This window comes from Python bivittatus, unplaced genomic scaffold (genome assembly GCF_059951505.1).
Source record: "Python bivittatus isolate LINGU-HERP-01145 unplaced genomic scaffold, Pbiv_v1 ctg000560_np1212, whole genome shotgun sequence".
Taxonomy (NCBI): domain Eukaryota; kingdom Metazoa; phylum Chordata; class Lepidosauria; order Squamata; family Pythonidae; genus Python; species Python bivittatus.
The window spans coordinates 8,068,323-8,088,298 of NW_028277083.1; the positions used below are offsets into that span (position 1 = coordinate 8,068,323).

The 19,976-nt window shown below is 41.0% G+C and overlaps 1 protein-coding gene across 3 annotated transcripts in view; it reads left to right on the top strand.

Annotated features, from left to right (window-relative positions):
• The window catches only part of MARF1 (meiosis regulator and mRNA stability factor 1), a 34,383-nt gene extending 14,995 nt beyond the window's left edge, over positions 1-19,388 (top strand). For 2 of the 3 annotated variants that reach the window (XM_088148127.1, XM_007422001.3), the window contains exons 16-27: positions 87-262; positions 1,571-1,791; positions 2,082-2,224; positions 4,509-4,642; positions 7,422-7,624; positions 9,975-10,202; positions 10,494-10,724; positions 11,551-11,760; positions 12,810-12,870; positions 12,991-13,125; positions 15,885-16,055; positions 16,984-19,388. In XM_088148127.1, coding sequence (XP_088004253.1) covers positions 87-262; positions 1,571-1,791; positions 2,082-2,224; positions 4,509-4,642; positions 7,422-7,624; positions 9,975-10,202; positions 10,494-10,724; positions 11,551-11,760; positions 12,810-12,870; positions 12,991-13,125; positions 15,885-16,055; positions 16,984-17,216 — 2,146 coding nt within the window. In that variant the 3' untranslated portion in view covers positions 17,217-19,388. The remainder of the gene's footprint in view (positions 1-86; positions 263-1,570; positions 1,792-2,081; positions 2,225-4,508; positions 4,643-7,421; positions 7,625-9,974; positions 10,203-10,493; positions 10,725-11,550; positions 11,761-12,809; positions 12,871-12,990; positions 13,126-15,884; positions 16,056-16,983) is intronic. The other variant, XM_088148128.1, reaches the window with a different exon arrangement.
• Positions 19,389-19,976: the final 588 nt, after the last annotated feature.

The window sequence follows — 19,976 nt, forward strand, 5'->3', positions numbered from 1 at the left end:
ATTTCTTTACAAGCAGAGAAGGTACGAATAGCCCTATAAGCACCGAGCTAATTCTTTTATATTCACATTTTTTTTTTCTTTTATAGCTTCCAAGACTGTTATGCTTCAGAATTTAGCAGTCTAGAAATGGTGCAGGAAGGCCATGGAGGCGTTCCTCTGGAGCACCTTATCACCTGTGTTCCTGGTGTTAATATCGCTACAGCACAAAATGGCATCAAAGTTGTAAAGTGGATACATAACAAACCGCCACCTCCTACTGCAGGTATATATATTACTCCGTAGTCACTTTCTTATTTAGTGACCTGAACTTGGCCCTTCATTCCATTTCTCCCCTTTTGTCTGAATTTGCAGAGAGAACCTGGGATAACCCATCTATATGAGGCAGGGAGAACTTGAGTTGGCAGAATTTTCTTGCCAGCCTGCCATGGCAAAAAAATGGTCACTGGCAACCATGAACCATATCCTTGTGAATATGTGGTAATCTCATGTTTGCCTACATCCTCCTGAATCTTCTCTTACTAGACACTTCTCCCTTTTTTTAGCTTTTAAAAAGCAGAGATTTAGAATCATTTTTATGACAAAACAGGTCTGCCAACTAAAAATAAGATGAAGTCTCTGAATAGCACTTGCCTCCAGGTCACTGATTATATGGCTAGGTCCATATAGTTTATGTGGCAAGAATATAGAACTGACTTGCCATTGTCTTCTTCCAAGCTGTTTTGACTTCCCAGTCTAGCCTTCAACCCAAATACTGTGTTCTCCCATCCAAGTGTTAAATCATTTCTGACCTTGATTAGCTTTTTTGGGATCAGCCAAGGTTCAGTAGCTGCTGCCCCCTGTTGCAATTAACCAGATGGCTGTATTTAATTTTTATGCGTGTGGATAAATAGCTGCTGTGCTTTCTGTGTATTGATGTTCTCAAGCCTTAGCACAGAATTTGAATTAGAGCATTGTTTCTTAAAAATTATTAATATCTCTCAAGCAAGTAATCCCATGAAAGAAAGTTGTGCTGTTTTTCAAACTATTTTTTTTTCTCCGTTTGCAGTCTGAGCACTCTCTTTCAGCACTGGGGACTTTCACAATTAGCTTGCCATGTAGCAAAGAAAGTCAGTTGTCCAGCAACATGGATGGGTGGGCAGGGAATGAAAGGGTTAGGATTTCTGGAAGCCCTTGAGCATGTCAAACTCTGTAGCTCTCCAGCCACTATTCTTATTTTTGCTGCAGTGTATCACAGCAGGTGGCAATGGTCACCTTGGTGATTTGACACACAATTTACTTACTGCAAGCTTGCTTTCAGACAACCCAGTGTTCTGGTGTTTTGGACTTCAGTTCCATCAATCACAGATAGCCTAAGTAATTCATGGTGTTGTGGAAGTTGTCATTCCAAGCATTTGAAAGGAGCAGAGTGACTTACCCACACATGAGATGATTCTTTTTCTTCTTTTCATTTCCACTAAACAGAATGGGGTACTTCCTCCAAATTCTGCTCAACTGTGATGTTTATTGCTTTCTCACATGTTCCTCAAAGTAAAAATGCCTTCTTGTGGGTGTCGTCTTCTCTCTGTTCTAGAGCCTTGGCTGTTGCGTTCCAAGAGCCCTGTGGGCAATCCACAACTCATCCAGTTCAGTAGAGAAGTGGTTGATCTCCTTAAAAACCAGCCCTCCTGTATTATGTCTGTCAGCAAATTCATCCCAATGTACCACCACCATTTTGCCAAGCAATGCCGTGTGTCTGATTATGGGTATTCCAAGTTAATGGAGCTGCTGGAATCAGTGCCTCATGTCCTGCAAGTGAGTTCAGACCTTCTCATTCTTGGGAGCAATGTTGGCCTCCAAGAGCTGGCTTTGGAAGGGAACTGTCATCATGAGAAAATGGGAAAAGTGGGGAAAAGTGGTTTTCTCTTATAGTTTCCCAAGATTTACCGCAGATGAGTATTAAAGAGACTTTCCTGGGATCTCTCTAGGGTTTGACATCACATTTTCGTCCCAGTCCTTCACGCTAAACGAGAGAAAGACAACTTGATTTATGAGCGTACAGGCTTAGCCGCAAAACTTCATACAAACTATTTTTTTCTTCTCAGATTCTTGGGATAGGAACCAAGCGCTTGTTAACCTTAACGCACAGGGCTCAAGTGAAGCGATTCACTCAAGATTTACTAAAGCTTCTGAAATCCCAGGCCAGTAAGCGAGTTGTAGTCAGAGAATTCTTACACGCTTATCACTGGTAGGTATGCAGAGCTGTGGCAAGTATGTTTTTGCATTTCCAACTGCAAATGTAAAAATCTATCTTGTTTCTTTTTTAATTTAGCGGCTTGGGGTTTAAAGGAAGTGACATCTTTTCATGGAAAGGGAGACGCAAGTCTCTTCTCTCCGGATTAAAATCATCTGAAAGTCAGCAGTACAATCCTCTAGGTATAGAGGTGTCTAGAAGGAATTGAAATGAGCTGATTTTAAAGTTTGACCACCATGAAAGATGGAACACCAGAAACGGGCCAGTTTCGGGGGTTTTCTTCCTAACCAAATCCAATATTTTTTATTTCCACCAAACTTACCCACCACCACTCCTCTGGGATCTTTAACCTATAGGCCAGCGCAGCAAACTCCAAGGAATGTACAGTCAGGTCCAGAAATATTGGGACATCGACACAATTCTAACATCTTTGGCTCTATACACCACCACAATGGATTTGGAATGAAACAAACACAATGTGCCTTAACTGCAGACTGTCAGCTTTAATTTGAGGGTATGTACATCCAACTCAGGTGAACGGTGTAGGAATTACAACAGTTTGCATATGTGCCTCCCACTTGTTAAGGGACCAAAAGTAATGGGACAGAATAATAATCATACATCAAACTTTCCCTTTTTAATACTTGGTTGCAAATCCGTTGCAGTGAATCACAGCTTGAAGCCTGGAACGCATAGACATCACCAGACGCTGGGTTTCATCCCTGGTGATGCTCTGCCAGGCCTCTACTGCAACTGTCTTCAGTTCCTGCTTGTTCTTGGGGCATTTTCCCTTCAGTTTTGTCTTCAGCAAGTGAAATGCATGCTCAATGGGATTCAGGTCAGCTGATTGACTTGGCCATTGCATAACATTCCACTTCTGTCCCTTCAAAAACTCTTTGGTTGCTTTTGCAGTATGCTTTGGGTCATTGTCCATCTGTACTGTGAAGCGCCGTCCAATGAGTTCTGCAGCATTTGGCTGAATGTGAGCAGATAATATTGCCCGAAACACTGCAGAATTCATCCTGCTGCTTTTGTCAGCAGTCACATCATCAATAAATACAAGAGAACCAGTTCCATTGGCAGCCATACATGCCCACGCCATGACACTACCACCACCATGCTTCACTGATGAGGTGGTATGCTTAGGATCATGAGCAGTTCCTTTCCTTCTCCATACTCTTCTCTTCCCATCACTCTGGTACAAGTTGATCTTGGTCTCATCTGTCCATAGGATGTTGTTCCAGAACTGTGAAGGCTTTTTTAGATGTTGTTTGGCAAACTCTAATCTGGCCTTCCTGTTTTTGAGGCTCACCAATGGTTTACATCTTGTGGTGAACCCTCTGTATTCACTCTGGTGAAGTCTTCTTTTGATTGTTGACTTTGACACACATACATCTACCTCCTGGAGCGTGTTCTTGATCTGGCCAACTGTTGTGAAGGGTGTTTTCTTCACCAGGGAAAGGATTCTTTGGTCATCTACCACAGTTGTTTTCTGTTGTCTCCCGGGTCTTTTGGTGTTGCTGAGCTCACCGGTGTGTTCCTCCTTTTTGAGAATGTTCCAAACAGTTGTTCTGGCCACGCCTAATGTTCTTGCTATCTCTCTGATGGGTTTGTTTTGTTTCTTCAGCCTAATGATGGCTTGCTTCACTGATAGTGACAGCTCTTTGGATCTCATCTTGAGAGTTGACAGCAACAGATTCCAAATGCAAATAGCACACTTGAAATGAACTCTGGGCCTTTTATCTGCACATTGTAATTGGGGTACTGAGGGAATATCACACGCCTGGCCATGGAACAGCTGAGAAGCCAATTGTCCCATTACTTTTGGTCCCTTAACAAGTGGGAGGCACATATGCAAACTGTTGTAATTCCTACACCATTCACCTGAGTTGGATGTACATACCCTCAAATTAAAGCTGACAGTCTGCAGTTAAGGCACATTGTGTTTGTTTCATTCCAAATCCATTGTGGTGGTGTATAGAGCCAAAGATGTTAGAATTGTGTCGATGTCCCAATATTTCCGGACCTGACTGTATGTGTCCTAGAGTGATCATTTACACAAAAATCTTACGGGATTCCAATAAAAACATAGCCTGACAAACATTGATCATTACATTTCAAAAATATTTTTCATGGTATTCGTTTTAAACGTCAGGAATGCTTTTCTGTTGGGTTTTGTGCGGAGGCTAGAGTGGGCAAGCAGAAGCCTTCAATTTTGTGCTTGTTTGATCTCAACACAGTGCTTTTTCAAGCGTTTTCTTCATGATTAAACCTGTAGGTGTTTCTCAAAAGACTGGGACGTAACTGAATACGGAGTGTGTGAGTTGGTTGATCTAATTTCAGAAATTCCCGACACAACCATTTGTTTGTCTCAGCAAGAGAATGAAATGGTCATCTGTATTCCTAAGAGAGGTATGTTGCCTATTTTTAAAAACTTCCAGGAAGATTCTTGTTGTTGTTGTTGTTGTTGTTTAAATACAGTTAAGGCAATCGCTGGCAATCCGGTGCTGTGGTGGGTTTTGTTTTATTTTTTGCTTTTGGGATCTCTCGCTAATGAATTATAGGAGAGACTGGTGGCTTCGGATATACCGTATTTTTCCGTCAATAAGACGCCCCCACGTACAAGACGACCCCCACTTTTCCAACCCAAAATTAAGAAATCAATATTTTAAAGATAGTGCAGAATACATTTTTATTTAGTAATTAGGTAACATTGACCTGATACACTAGGTGGGAGGATGTCCAAACCGTCTCTCTGCAGCTCTATTTCCAGGCTCTTTTGCATAACTGATTACATTCAATCACAAGTGAAACTGCCGATAGCTGGTCTCTGCAAACAGACTTCCTCCAGTTGGTTTGTTCAGCATCAGCTGACGTCAGTTACATAAGGCTCATGATTGGAGGAAGTCTGTTTGCAGAGACAGTATGGGCAGTTTCACTCGTGATTGGAGGCTCGTGATTGGAGGAAGCCTGTTTGCAGAGACAAAGTATGGGCAGTTTTGCAACCGCACGGTTCCCTCCTCGGCTTACTTCCTTGAATAAGACGCCCTTCAATTTTTAGCGTAAGGATTTTAGAGAAAAGTATCGTCTTATAGTCAGAAAAATATGGTACATTTATTTTATATGCTTCTTTGGAGGACACCTACGCTGCCCATTGGCAGATCCTGGGGACAGTGGGGGATACTTTTTAAAAGAGAGAGAGAATCAGTACATGTAAAATACCTCCAAATGAACTGAGTACTAACTAAAACCAAGTGAATTCTAAAAACTCTAGAAATGAAGGAAGAGTAAGATTTTTTCTGGTGTGGCTAAGATCATCTCTCCATATTGCAGAACTCTCTGTGAGTTCTCATTTCACAAGTAAAATCCCTCAGCTAAGAGGTCCTCCCTCCCCAAGTTTCTGATGCAGGCAGATGTGGGGAAGTCATCAGAAGTATGCCAAAGTTTCCTTAAATCCAAACTATTTAGAATTATAAAAACAGATAAATAAAATATCATAAGGAGCTCAGCCTGGAAGCTGATGCTCCATTGCCATCTTAGCTGCGCCCTCCCCCAATCTATTTAAAGTCTTGCTTTTCCTCCAAGAGTGCCCCAAGCATCCTGCCTGGCAATAATCTTGATTTTGGCATAGGGTATTGGGTGAACTCCGATTTGTAAACTATGGTTTGTTGCTTAGTGCAACAAATGATTGTAGTCTAATGAAAAAACAAACTAAGGATAGGTCAACTATCATAAACTACCTAGAGCCAGTGTGGCATTGTGATTAAGATATTGGATTAAGACCAAGGAACTCCAGGTTCAAATCCATCCTTGGCTATGGGCACCCACTGGGTGACCTCAGGCCACTCTCTCTCAGCCTTGCCTGCCAAATAAGGTGGATATTGTTGTGAAAAATCAGGAAAAGGTACTATTCTCAAGAGTGGCAAAGATTCAGGAGGCAACTCTGTAAAGCACCAGCTGCAAATTTCTGAGTTTATCAGAGAAAAGACAGCTACTTTGCTGGTTCATAGAAAGGCTGTTACTTATTGATTGATGGGTTTTATTTATTGTCTCAATTGACTAGGACTGTAGCTAAAGAGAAGATAAAGCTGTTTCCACCCTAATGTACTTTGGAGTATATTGATTTTTAGATGGAAAATAGTTCAGTTGCCGGAATTCTTGTGACCTCCCCCCCTCCCCTTTTTATCTCAATAAATCTTTCCAAAGAGACTCAGTGAGAATCATGTTTGGCAAAATGTTATTTGGATTTAAACAGATGCCTGACAGCTATAGATGCTGTCTTAAACTCCTGGAGGAAAGTCAGGATGCCATGACTGGCAAAGGAATGAACACATGAAACATAAAAATAAACAGAAAGAAGGAATGTAGTCCTGGAGGTTCAGAAAATGCTGCAGAAGTCAGTGCCTCCTGTAGACCAGAATTCAGTTGGCTTGATGATAGAGAACTAAAAGCTGGCTTTATCCTGCTTACGTGGTTTGGTCCCCAAATATTCACTCTGGATCAGTGTTTCTTAACCTTTTTCCTCTCGGGATCCCTTCCCACTTTAAAAAATTATGGAGGACCCCAAAAGAGCTTTTGTTTGACTGGGTTATATTTATCAATATTTACCATATTAAAAATTAAAATGGATGCATTTGTAGAATATTTATTTATTGAATCATGTAAAAATAACAATAGTAAACCCATTTGATATTAACATAAATAAAATGTTCTTCATGAAAAACCCTATATATTTTTTAACAAATAAAAAATAATACTGAGAAGAGTAACATTGTTTTAAATCTTTATAAATACCTTCAGTATCTGGTAAATAACTTTGATTTTGTGGACCTTGAGAGGGGCTTGGGGACGTAATGTATGTGGAAATGACCTTGGGAGTCAGGGAGGAGAGATGCTGCCTAGGGAATGATCAGATAAGAGAGACCATGGCCTTCGGCTGCATAACAGGCAGAGAAAAAAACTCAGAAGGGAACCTCCCTAACTTATCAGGCTGTAAAAGAGAGGGCAGGAGATTCATACTTTCATACTTGCAAGATTCTGTTAATGTAGCCTTACAATAAAGTAGAAGTAGCTCATCTGATCGTGTTTCCTGTATGGTCTACCTGGGGGGCACCCTGACAGGGTGTCCCCCAGGGGTCCTCAGACCACACTTTAAAAAACACAGCTATAGATGCTCCTTTTCCATCTTTAGAACGTACCAAGGAAGAGATTGAAAGGACAAAACAGTTCTGCAAGGAAGTGGTTGATTTACTACGCCATCAGCCCTATTTCCGCATGCCTTTCAACAAATTCATCCCATCCTATCACCATCACTTTGGGCGCCAGTGCAAACTTGCCTATTATGGATTTACCAAACTACTTGAACTTTTTGAAGCCATACCCGACGTCTTACAGGTAGGCTGTAGATATTCTGGGCCTGTGGAAGGGGGCAGTGGGCGATCCTCAGGTTCAGCATTGCTTTCTTATTCTTATTTCAGAAGCCTGAAAAATCCCATGTTTCAGCCTTAAGATCTTTTTTTTTGCCAAGACCATTGAATTGATCAGTATCGTATGCTAGCACATTACTGAAATACATGTGGACTGTGTGATAACACAAGGTGCTTGGATGATTGAATGCAGAGATAGTCGACATATGCAAAATGTGCATGATAAGACGTTCTAGGCTACCCTTCTCCATAATCTGCTTGTTCTGGGTGTGGACATGTGGGTATGAGAGAGTCACAATGGCAGTTCCAACAGTCCCAGTTGCCATTGCTAGGCGAATCCCATGCAGTCACAGCATCCCGCAATCACACGATTGCCATTTGCAACCTCCTGCTGACATCCCTGTTGACTTTGCTTGTTGGAAGCTGGCAGCGGAGGTTGCAAATGGTGATCATGTGACCACAGGGCGCTGTGACATTGTAATTGTGAGCTGGTTGCCAAACTCCTGAATCACGATCACATGACCGCAGAATGTTGCGACGGCTGCAAATACGAGGACCAGCCATAAGACCCCCTCATTCAATGCTGCTATAACTTTGAATAGTCATTGAATGAGTGGTCGTTCAACAAGGACTACCTGTATATGGTTGGTTTTGACAACCAATCCCAGCAACCATTCTGAGAGTGTCTATAACGTGTTCCCCAAATTCCAAATGTGTCAGCCCCAAAAGATTGGGGACCCCTCAATGTCAGATTCATGCCTAAACCTGCAAGTTATTGCAAAGAGGTATGTTTTCCTGTTCACTAGTAGAAGAATTGCCTGTATAGTGTGGTGTCTGGAGCAGGGACCCAGAAAGTTAGTTGCTGTTGTAAAAAACAGCCACTTGTACAGCTATGTCTTGTTTAAGAAAAATTACAAGATATTATCGTACTACATAAGTATATTTTGAAGGTAATCTAATATATTGTTGATTAATAATAAGGTTTTTCCAAAAGTATATTAAAAACAGGGTTATGCATATTGTTGGGAATCTCTCAAATATTTGGGAATATTTCTTCCAAAAAAAATGCTTTTGTTAGTAGATGCAAATATGGTCACCTGTATAACTTGGATTAACAGTGTTATTAACAAATAGTTGAAAATACTTATGAATTTATGGGGAAGAATAAATGTTGCAAAAATGAATTTAACTTCAAGACTGCTATATATATATATATGTGTGTGTGTGTGTGTGTGTGTGTGCACGGGCGCATTTATATTTAAGAGGGATGTTTCTATGTTTATTCCACTGAGATGTTTCAGACAAATCAATAAGTGCTGATGAATTTTTAAGGTTCTGTCTTTCAGATTGCTATTACCATATGAGAATAGAGGTTTTAATTTTCCAGATTCTCATTGATCATTTATGTTAATGTTTGGGGTTTTTTTTTAATGAATTTGAAAATGAGACGATATTGCTATAGTCACAGCGCTGTTATTTGGCTCCTTTGAAATTCTGACAGGTGCTTGGTTCTAATTTTAGTCAGAATTTGGTTATATTCCCAAGCATTAATGGTAATTTGACATATTTGGAGGTTTTTGTTTTTAATCTTGTTAATTAGTACTTTAAGCTGTTCAGAGTTTTTGGAAATGGGGCCGCATATAAGTTGTAGCCATAAATGAATTAAATAAATGGCTATCAACCAAGCAGCTAGGAGACAGCATCTACTAGACTGGCTGAGCTCAACCCCCCCTCCCCAAATTAGGACTGGGCCAGATGGGAGAGCACCAGGAAGTCCCAGGGGAGTGAGTTGGACTGGGACATTGGAAAATGCATCCTGGAAGAAGATAATAGAAAATCACTACTGTATTATTGCCAAAAAAACCACACATACAGGTAGTCGTTGCTCAATGACTGCCTCAGGCAGCAACCACTCATGGTTATAATAGTGCTGAAAAAATAATTTTGCAACCAATGCCTGCATTTACGACCTTCGCAGGGTCTCTTTCTCTTAATTCACCATTACACTCAGTTTGTACGTGTTGTCCTGTGTAAAATCGTAAGCACAGTCACGGTCAGGTGATTTTTCATTTAACGACCACTTCACTTAACAACCAAGATGTGCTGGTCCCAATTACAGTTGCTAAATGAGGACTACCTATGTCCATGAACTCATTGGGAATCCAGTTTAACTCAAAAGAGACATTACGTGCTATCTTTGTCTTTCATGGCCTTTGAAAGAAAAGGCTACTGTGCTTCTGATCCTACAGTTGCTCTTGGTATTCTAGCATTGCCTTTTCCAGTCTTTCTTAAATAACCAAGCTGACATTCATCTCCAGGTCCTGGAATGTGGAGAGGAGAAAATCCTTACGCTAACAGAGATAGAACAAGTCAAAGCCTTAGCTGCCCAGTTTGTTAAATTGCTCCGTTCACAGAAGGATAAATGTCTCATGATGGTAGACGTACTTGCTGAATATGCTAAAACATTTGGCTACCCATTGCGTCTCCAAGACTACGATGTTGGCTCTGTTCCAGCTCTGGTGCAGAAACTTTGCCATGTTATCAAGGTAGGTTTTCGTGTTACCTGAGGCAAAACTTTATGGCGGTTTTAACGGGAGGACTGGGTCGGTTGAGTGAGGGGAAAATCCAACCCACAATGAAACGCCATGGCTGAGCAACCCAAATAGCTCATGAAATCTTCACTCTAAAATTCTAAATGATGGGGGCAGCTCTCTCCCCAATCCTTCTTCCAGAATTTCCATCTGCTATAGCTTTGGCGGTTATGGGAGTTGTAGTCTAACAGTGCAGTGCAATAGGTTGGAAGGCTGCTATCTGGTCTCTTCTTTGAACTCCTGCAGGTGGTCGATACAGAATCTGGGAAACAGCTTCAGCTGATAAATAAAAAGTCCCTCCGGACTCTGACTTCGCAACTTCTGGTGCTTCTCATGACCCTGGACGAAGCCACCATGGTTTCTGTGGAGGAGCTTAAAAGGCATTACGAGGCTGCCCAGGGGACTGTCCTCAACCCATGTGAATATGGCTTCATGACATTTAGCGAGCTCCTGATGAGCGTGCCTTATTTTATCGAGGTGAGGAAGAAACTTGGGCTCTTCACACATAGGCCATGGAGAGCAAAGCTCCCTTTTGTCTGCAGTCCCTAATTGTTACCATTTTAATTGTCTACTTTTTCCTACATATAAACCTAGCACTTCCCCAGCCCTAGCAAATTGGTTGGAATTTAACTGCCAGGGCTGTCATTCTTCAAGCCTGGCCAGTATAGCTTTAGATCGGAGCTGTGCAAAACATTTCAAAGTTAAAACATTCCAGCCAGCCATCTCTGTCATTGATATGGACTGTTCTGATCTCCTTGGAAGTGTTTCTGATGTTGGTGTGGATTGTTCCAACTTTTTGGAAATGGTATGGCCTCTACATGGATCATAACCCAACTCTGAAATCCAGGTGAGAACAAACCACATCTGGTCGATGTAGAATGGCCATTCCAGGGATGGAATATTTTGACTTCCTGTCAGGCCCAGCCCAAGAACAACGATGAAACAGTCCAGTCCAGTCCAGTCCCTTTATTTGCTTACACCTTATAGACAGAATCTTGCCAAACTCCATCTATACTACAGCAACTAGTGGATCTACCCTGGGAGATTCTAGGGAATGGCTATCCTGAATCTCTTTCTCTTGTCACGCTCCCCCTGCGGACTATGCTGCCTCTTGCCTCCTCCCCCCTCCTGGAATGCACCCCCTCCTTCCCGATAGCCTTGATCTCCCACATCACTCTCCTCCTCGTAGATACATTCCATCACACTTCCAAATACATTGCATACTTCTACTTCATACTCCTGAATATTCCTCCATTTGTGGAAGCAGGGGGACTAGTTACACGTAAGTCCTTTTTCCCTACAGATTTTTATTGGTGGTGAAACAGAATACGTGAAGCTGACAGACCTTTATGTGTTCGCCAAGAAAGTGAGGCTGTTGCTTCATACCTACCATTACCAACAGATCTTCCTTCACGAGTTCTCAACAGCCTACAGCAAATACACAGGAGAAGCACTGCATCCCAAGACATATGGCTACAGTAACATCGAAGAACTCCTAGGAGCAATTCCATCGGTTTGTAGCTGCTGTTTGTTTTTTTTAATGTGCAGGATTCTTACATTCCAAATTGTCATCTTCCGTAGTCGTCTTAACCAGAGGGACCCAGAGATACCTGATAGCTTCCCTGTAAATAATTCATAGCAGATAAAGTGAAGACGGTGGGCCCTTCAGAAGTATCTGATTAAAGCTGTCAGTACAGCAACTAATAGCATTTGGCGGCAGTGTGGCTCAGAGGCGCTTTCCTTAAAATAGTTTCTGTTAAAAGGTGTCAAATCATTTTTTTCCGGGAAAGATTAGCTTTACTTATTTACCCATTCGTCCATTCATTCGCAGGACCTATAAGGCCGCCTATCTCATACAATGATTCTAGGTGACTCACAAGAATCCATTAAAAACACAGCTAAAAACTAAAGTACCCTTCTCCTCAGGCGCCAGCCTCCCAGCTCAGCCCCCATCCTAGCCCAGTGCTTGGGGGAAGAGTCAGGTCTTCATGGACCTCCAGAAGGCTAAAAGAAGAGTAGGGATCCCTTGGATCTCAGATAGGAGGCTGTTCCAGAGGGCTGGGGTAGCCCTCGAGAAGGTGTGTCTCTGCTTGAGCTTTTTCCAGAACGATAATCTGTTCCTTGCTATATCAAATACTTTGAGTTAGGCTTTTGTTCTATTTGTGAACTATAGTCCTCAGGGTACAGCAGTAAAAATGTTCAATTACAGTTAATATCTCCAAAATCCTATTTGCCTTACTACATTAACTAGCTGAATGTAGAACTTCTGCCCCACCTCAACTCTCACTTTCACTCTAGAAACTCACCAGCTGAGTTCAGATTAAAAGGAGTCCTTTGTTGTTCCAAATGAGTAGAACGGTTGGCTTCTTGTGATTTGTTAAACTGGGGCACAGCAACTACAGTGTGACTTTATAGTGATATGAAACAGTGATTTGGGTTAATTTTCCAATATTTTCATGGAACCCATCCAGCCAAAGTTTGAGTGTAATTAACAAAAAAGGAGGAGATGTTACCTTTAAAGCAGCAAGAATTTAACTTGTTTTCTTTCTTGCCTTTAATTAGGTAGTATGGATAAAAGGTCACGGTCATAAGAGGATTGTTGTTCTGAAGAATGACATGAAAAGTAAGTAAGCCCAGTTTTGGGCTAACCTTTCTCCTTTTTTGGAAAATAAAGCCCAAAGATCTTTCGGTATAAGATTATTTGTCAAAGGGAATCATTGCTAACCCCCCCCCCTTCTATTAGCTCGTTTTAGCTCTCCCAGTCTTCCTCTTGCTGATGAAAGTTATGAAAATGAACTTGCTGATGGTGATGGACAAGCTACAAAGGCAGCAGGAGTGAACAAATCCTTAGATTTAATACTGGAAGCACCAAACGTTGGTAATTAATTGATTACTGGCAGATATGTTGTATACAGCAATGTTAAGTCTTGTGGCCTTGAATAGATAAGCCAAAATCCTAGCCTCTATAGTTCAGGCCAAGGACAGAATTAAGGTTGTGGTTCACATGTCCTTTTCCATTTTCATCTCCCACCCCATTCTTCTCTTTATATATATATGTACATCTGATTTGGGCAAGTCCCAGAACTATATTTTGATAGAACCTCACAATTCTAAACCTAGGATTGTTCCAGTTATTATTGCTCTAGATTAAGGATATGAGACTAATAATTCACATTTGTTGTGAACTTCAGCCTCCTATAGTCTTAGTCAGCATAGCTACTGGTGCAACCTGCTTGGAATTGCAGTTCAGAAGTATGTGTAGCAAGAGAGCCAGTTTGGTGTAAGGCACCAGGCTAGAAACTGGAAAACCATGAGTTCTCATTCTGCCTTAGGCACGAAGCCAGCTGGGTGACCTTGGGCCAGTCACTCTCTCTCAGCCCTAGGAAGGAGGCAGTAGCAAACCACTTCCAAAATCTTGCCAAGAAAACTGCAGGGACTTGTCCAGGCAGTCGCCAGAAGTCAGCACTGATTCAAAGGCACACACACACACACACACACACACACACAAAATATCTGTAGTACCACAGGATTTTCTCCTCTACTCTAGTCCCTATCTTTTTGTCTTTTGACTGAGCAGCTCTTTCATAATATAAAGCGTGGATGGGCAGCAGTGAAATACCCAAGGACCTAAGATGCCACAGGTTTGGGGGTTGAAAGCCCCAGAACAGAACAATGCATTGTGGAAGGCATTTGCAGGAAAAAAAAAAAATTAAGCTCCAAAGTCAAGCTTTTTTTAAAAAAAAAAAAAACAACAAAATTTTTAAAATATATTTTCCCCCAAATGTTGGTGGTACAACTTTGTGTGTGCTTTGGGGGCACGACATAGGGTTTTTCCTTATATAAAAAAAAAACTCTGAGAAATGCCATTTTCTTTCATTAGTTGGCCATCTCTTTGTGACATGTAGTTGGCGGCTAAGGCTAATACCAAATTCTCCCCCTGTAAAATGCATCTCTGGGCTTTTGGAGTTGTTTGGTGCTTTGCCCATTTCTTGTTCACAACGAGGGCTTGTGAGATATTTCCCTCTTTATTCCTCTCCGGTTTTTCCACTGTTGAATGGCATTGTGTGGCCAAATGTTCATTGTAAAAATAGGTCAAGAGACGGTTTTATCACACATGATTTAGCTAAGCTCTCTAATAACAGAGTTTCCCCTCACGACATACATGTGAAGTTCATCAGTCTAATGATCTTCAAAACCAGCTTTCCCCAAACTGATGTCCTTCAGATTATGTTGAGTTTTCCAGCTAGGTGGTGGAATTCTGGAAGCTAGACACCAGCCAGAGTGGAAAAGGTTGATCAAAGAAAGTAAATGTGTTTCCAGCAGGTGCTTTCTTCAAGTATCCTTGATTTCACAAGAAACGCCCCATTCAGTTTTAGGTCACTCATCCCATGGGCAGGAATGAGCCCCTTAGGCAAGCTTACAGGTAATGCAGGAATTATACAAACAAGAAGGTAGAAAGCAGTAACCAAAGAATTTCAGCAACGGCTCTGATTCAAGAACAAGTCCTCTACACAGAAACATTATTCAGACCCTCATGCATTTGGCTTCCCTTCCCAAGGAGCAGAGGACTTGACCCACCATTTTTGAGTGAGCTGATCTCTCACCATGTCTCCCTTGTTTGTACTTTTCACTGACTATATGAGAACTAACTCTTAACAGTAGTAAGCAGTCTTCCACATGGGTGTTCCTGTGTCACAAGTACCGGATAGTTAAATTTATGAACAGGTTTCCGCTGATTAACAGAAGATAGAGGCATTGTACAGATAACTTTTTTTGAAGCCAAAACATCTATAGAACTTGAAGCAGATTTTTTCATGACATAATTTTTGATAAGTTTAATGATGTGGCCAGTGAATCATGGCTAATCTTAGTGGCCATCGCAACATTTGTGGCTGCCAAGATCATCTCTCTCACCAGCATGTTCTTACCTTTATTTGAAATGCATTGCAAGACCAAGCATGATTCTCTCCTTCTCAAGGCTGGCTGTAGCTCAGAAAAGCACTCTAGCTCAGAGTGAAGACCCATTTGATGGTAGGTAGTAGGTTTTGCTTTCTGAGAATTCCTCAGAACCTGTTAAGAAAAGTGAACCCACTTCCACCTTCTCTTTCTAGCTCAGAATGAGAGAAGGGAAACAGGTATTGATTTGGCCATGTTTTCCTGAAACAAGTGCAGAGCCCAAACGAATTCCAGATGGCCACCCGGCTTTAAAGAGGTAGTCATTGATCTCTTCTACAGTTCTGGAGGAGCTTTGGACTCCTGATGCTCACTAGATGATGGTGACAATTGCCATAACAAGTGAGATTGCCTAACCTTAGGATTTCAGTAGTTGTTACAACTTGAAATCTTGGGGGGAAATCAAATACAAATCATTCAGGTGTGACTGACAGAATTCCATCTTGATGACTTGATCCAATTTATCTCATGTTACTCCAGAAATGGAGCTCTTGAGAATCTTGGCTTTCTTTTTAAGCTAAGACTAGAGGTGTATGGCTCTAGTGGGTTTCCATAATAATGTTCCTTAGGCTGCCTACTAAAGAAACAAGCATGATTTTACAAGCTTGCTTTAATGTGGGTCTTTGGGTTCACTGCTCTTGTGAGTTTCTAAGGAGTTGCCTTAATTTTCTTCCCTCTCTGCAGTCTCAAATCAAACTGAGCAAGAACTACTCTGCCTCACCAACACATCACCTGTTGATCTTTTATGTGAGCCAGTCCCTTCCTGCCTTCCCTCCCCACAGCTGAGACCAGATCCAGTGGTTCTTGAATCAGCAGATCTCATTCGTTTCGAAGAACATTCACCAACCCCTTCTGGTAAACCTTAATATTTCCTGTATTACCTGGCCCCAAGCAATACTAGCAGAAGTTCTGATCATTAACTGCTTCTTCTAGGATAGGGTTTCTGAACCTTATCAACTTTTAAGACTGGCTGGGGAATTCTAGGAGTTGAAGTCCACACATCTTGGAAGTTGATAAGGCTGAGAAACCTTGTTCTAGGAACTATTCCTTAGTGAAGCCTTACAGGTATATTGGAAGACTACAACTCCCAGAATTCCATTGACTATGAATTCTGGGATTTGGGTACCCAACATACCTAGAGTCATCTAGAGAACAGATCTTTTCTCTTCAACATTTCTAAGAGTTCTGAGTTTCATTTTTCTTTTATATGTGAACATTTTTACATCCTCATTCCCTGACAGGCTGCACTTCTTTTGTAGAAATATTAACAATTCAATTGTAAGTAGCACCTGGTTTGGGGTATTCAGAGTCAGAGGTTTATTAGCCTTGCTTCTTGTTCTTTTTAGAGACGTTGGGCTTCATGAAAGATTCCCGTTTAAGTAAAGCTGAACAATCTGGCTCCAGAACTTTCAATGTGTCTGCTGGAGCATCTCCTTTTTTCACCCAGAACAGGTGAAATGGCTTCTGGTATCCTGACAGAGGCAGAATGAATCTAGATACTAGATTACGTGGCCTTCCCATGTAAATTTTTCTTCCCATGGCTTTCGTCTTCTCTCTCCTTCCCCTGCGCCTGCTTCAGGAATTCTGAACCAAGGACAATCCAATCTGTAAAATCCTATTTCCCTTACATTTCTACCCAGCGCTTACTATTGGCATACAGTGTGTTGTGCTACCTCCCTAGATTGTGAAATAGAATTTTTTATGTTTACCCTTACAGCAGTAGAGGTGTCTGAAGAATAAATGGGCTCCTTTTTAAAACAGAACCGTCATGCTTTCATTTCAGAGATTACAATGGGACCTGAAGAGGAGAAGGCTGCTGGTCCTTCAGAAGCTAACAAAGATATCAGCCAATTCTCTGAAGCATCTAATCCTGCAGAAAATATGTCAGCACCTCCCTGCCCCTCGTCTGAACACCAGGGGTGCAGAGAAGCCATGGACAGTCCAGCCCGAAAGCAGCATAAGAACCGAGTGAAATTGGCAGCCAATTTTTCATTTGCACCTGTAACCAAGCTTTAAATCTTGTCATGGTGTGAAAGGCATCGTATTGTTAGACTGCACAGAAAATAAAAGTCAGCTTTTTTTTTTTTATTATTTTTAATCACAATCTGGAGGGGGGTGGCCACAAACATGTTTTCTTTGTCACTTTGACTACCTTCTGTGCGAATTTTGCGCAATTTCAACTGAAGTTAAGCTGGGCAGGTTTTTTATTTGAACTTCAAACATTTGTTAAGCGTGATCTAACATTTTACCCTTTTTTATTCCGTCCCATGTCGACAAAAGCAGATGCGATAATCCTTGACGAATGGATTTTAAGTTTCTGATGCCTAAAGGTGATGTAATACTATACATAATACATAAATCTCTAGGCTGTTTCTAATTTGCAAATTTGTTATCAGAAAATAACAATGCAGTGCATAATTTGTCATGCAAAATGGCCTATCGAGAGCGTTTTAAAACTGTCACTTTGATTGAAATATGTGGTGGGGTCTTTAACAGTAGCTTTGTAAGGGCAAAACTTGGGATTTTTTTTTTTTTCCGATGACTTGTAATTAACTATTGCCAAAAAAAAAAAAAAACGATGGTTGGAGAGTTGGTTGGTTTGGTACAAAACCCCTTTTAAACGCCTTCTGTAATAATTCAGTTCCGTCGAGGAAACTTGTAGGAAGTGGTGAAGGTTTTAAGCTTCCCTTTTATAAGTGCTGCCAAGTGGATGCTGATTTGAGATGAAGGAAACAGAGAAAAACATCTCGGTGCCATGCATCTTGAAGGCACCTTTGAGATGACTCGTGCTGCACCTTCTCACTCGAGGTTGCCAGGAGCCATTGATATTCCAAAAATAAATATGCATCGACATGCATAAATCATGAACCGCACAAGGTGACAGGAGCTTTTTAAGACAGAAGGCTGTGATGCTTCCGCACGTGCAGAAATGGGAGCAGTATGTAGAAATGCCAAGGTTACGTGCCTAACCTTGTTTGCAAACTTTTTAAATGTGTAATAAATGGGAAGCTTAATTTGAATCGATGCGTTTTTTAACTGTGTCTGGTTTTTATTCCTCCTAGTGCTGAAAGCTACTCTTCCATGTTGTCATTTTTTTCTTCCAGTTCGTATTAGGGGTATTTTTTGGCCGTTGTTGGCTTTTAGAAAAGCCAGCCTTACGGAAGGGGATGAGCCAGTGGGATCCTTTTGCCTTCTTTTTAGAGAGCGACCTTAAAAACGTCTTCCGAAGGTTTATACCCCTACTGGGTAAACTTGGCACTTACAATGGGTTGTATTTGCCAGGAAAGAATTTTTACTGCTTGTCAAAAGGAAAAGAACCTATTCCGAGGTTTCCACTGGCTGAACACAGAAATATATATATATTTTGTAACAATTATATTTTATAATGTACAAGGTTGGAAAAGCAGGCTTGAGTTTCACAGCCAGCAACTGAAGGAAAAAAAGAAATACCACCAGATGGCTACAGGTGACTTTTTTTTTTTTTAAACAAAAATGGATTTTGTTTAAAAGAGGATTTTTAAACAAAGCCATATATTGAACCTTACTGAATTATATAGCCATGATGAATGCAGGGAAACACTGGAAGTTTTTCTGAGATTGTGACACGGCACAGTGTGTTGGATAGCCTTACAGTTCCTCCACAGACATGGGGTTCATAGGAACAAATTGTTAGATTTTCCCTTCTCTCTAGTGTTTCAAGTATTTGTGAGACCATCTCTCCGTCGCTTTATGTATAACCTGCATAAAACAAAGGCCTCATCTCTTATTGTGGGTCGTGCATATGCAGAACTGGTGGTTGTTCTGAGCTGGGATTGCAAGTCATCTTAAAAAAAAAAAAAGTGAGACCCAAGTTTTGGGGGAAAAAAAATGTAGAAGTCCAGTAGTGTTCCGTATCTGAAATACAGATGTGGCCATGTCATCTGTAGAGAATAAGCCATCATACTTGGATTCATGTGGCATTGTGAACTAAATTGCTGTTTGAAAATTGAACAATGCTGTTTTGGAGATGTTTGGGTTGGTTTTTTTGTCCCCTCCATAGTGCAAGTCTATTTGATTAGATTTTTTTTTTTTATTTACAAAGGCTTGAAGAAATAATGTAACTTGACTGATTTGAACATGAATTAAGATGACGAAATTCTTTAATTTACACTTCAATAATTTTGCTTTCTTTACTGTTCTAAAATGAAACAGATCAAGGCAGCCCTCAACTATGCACTCTGGGTGGGTGAAGATAGACAATATGGCATCTTTGTCCTTAATTGTCTAATTTGTTTGGACACTTTTGTGGGTCAAGTGGTATTTTGTGCGTTGGGACCAAACAGTTGTCAATAAAAATTTCAAGCAAGCATGTTACCTTCTCTCTCCGTTTTTTTCCAGTGAATATATGTATTTAAAAGGTAGATTTATATCTGCATAACAGGGGCCCCACACGTGTAAAATATGAGCAATTGGTATTCCTACGATTGATCTTTTTGAGATCTCTCAAGCCAAAAGATACATTGACACTTAAAACTTTACATTGGTCAATAGCATGAACTTTTTGTTTTGGAAAGTGGAAGAACTACAGGACCCCAATGGCTCGGGCTGTATAAATGGTGTCAAATTCCAAAAAGTGTTTCAATTCTACAAGCTCCTGATCTCTGTCCTAGTGGGTGTAGAACATCTTCCTTCCATGTATTTGAATCACCAAGATCCACATTTTCAGAAGCAACTTTTCACAGTATTGTATGTAGTCAGGTTCTCCTGTTTTGAACGTGATTTTGAGCAAATAGACTG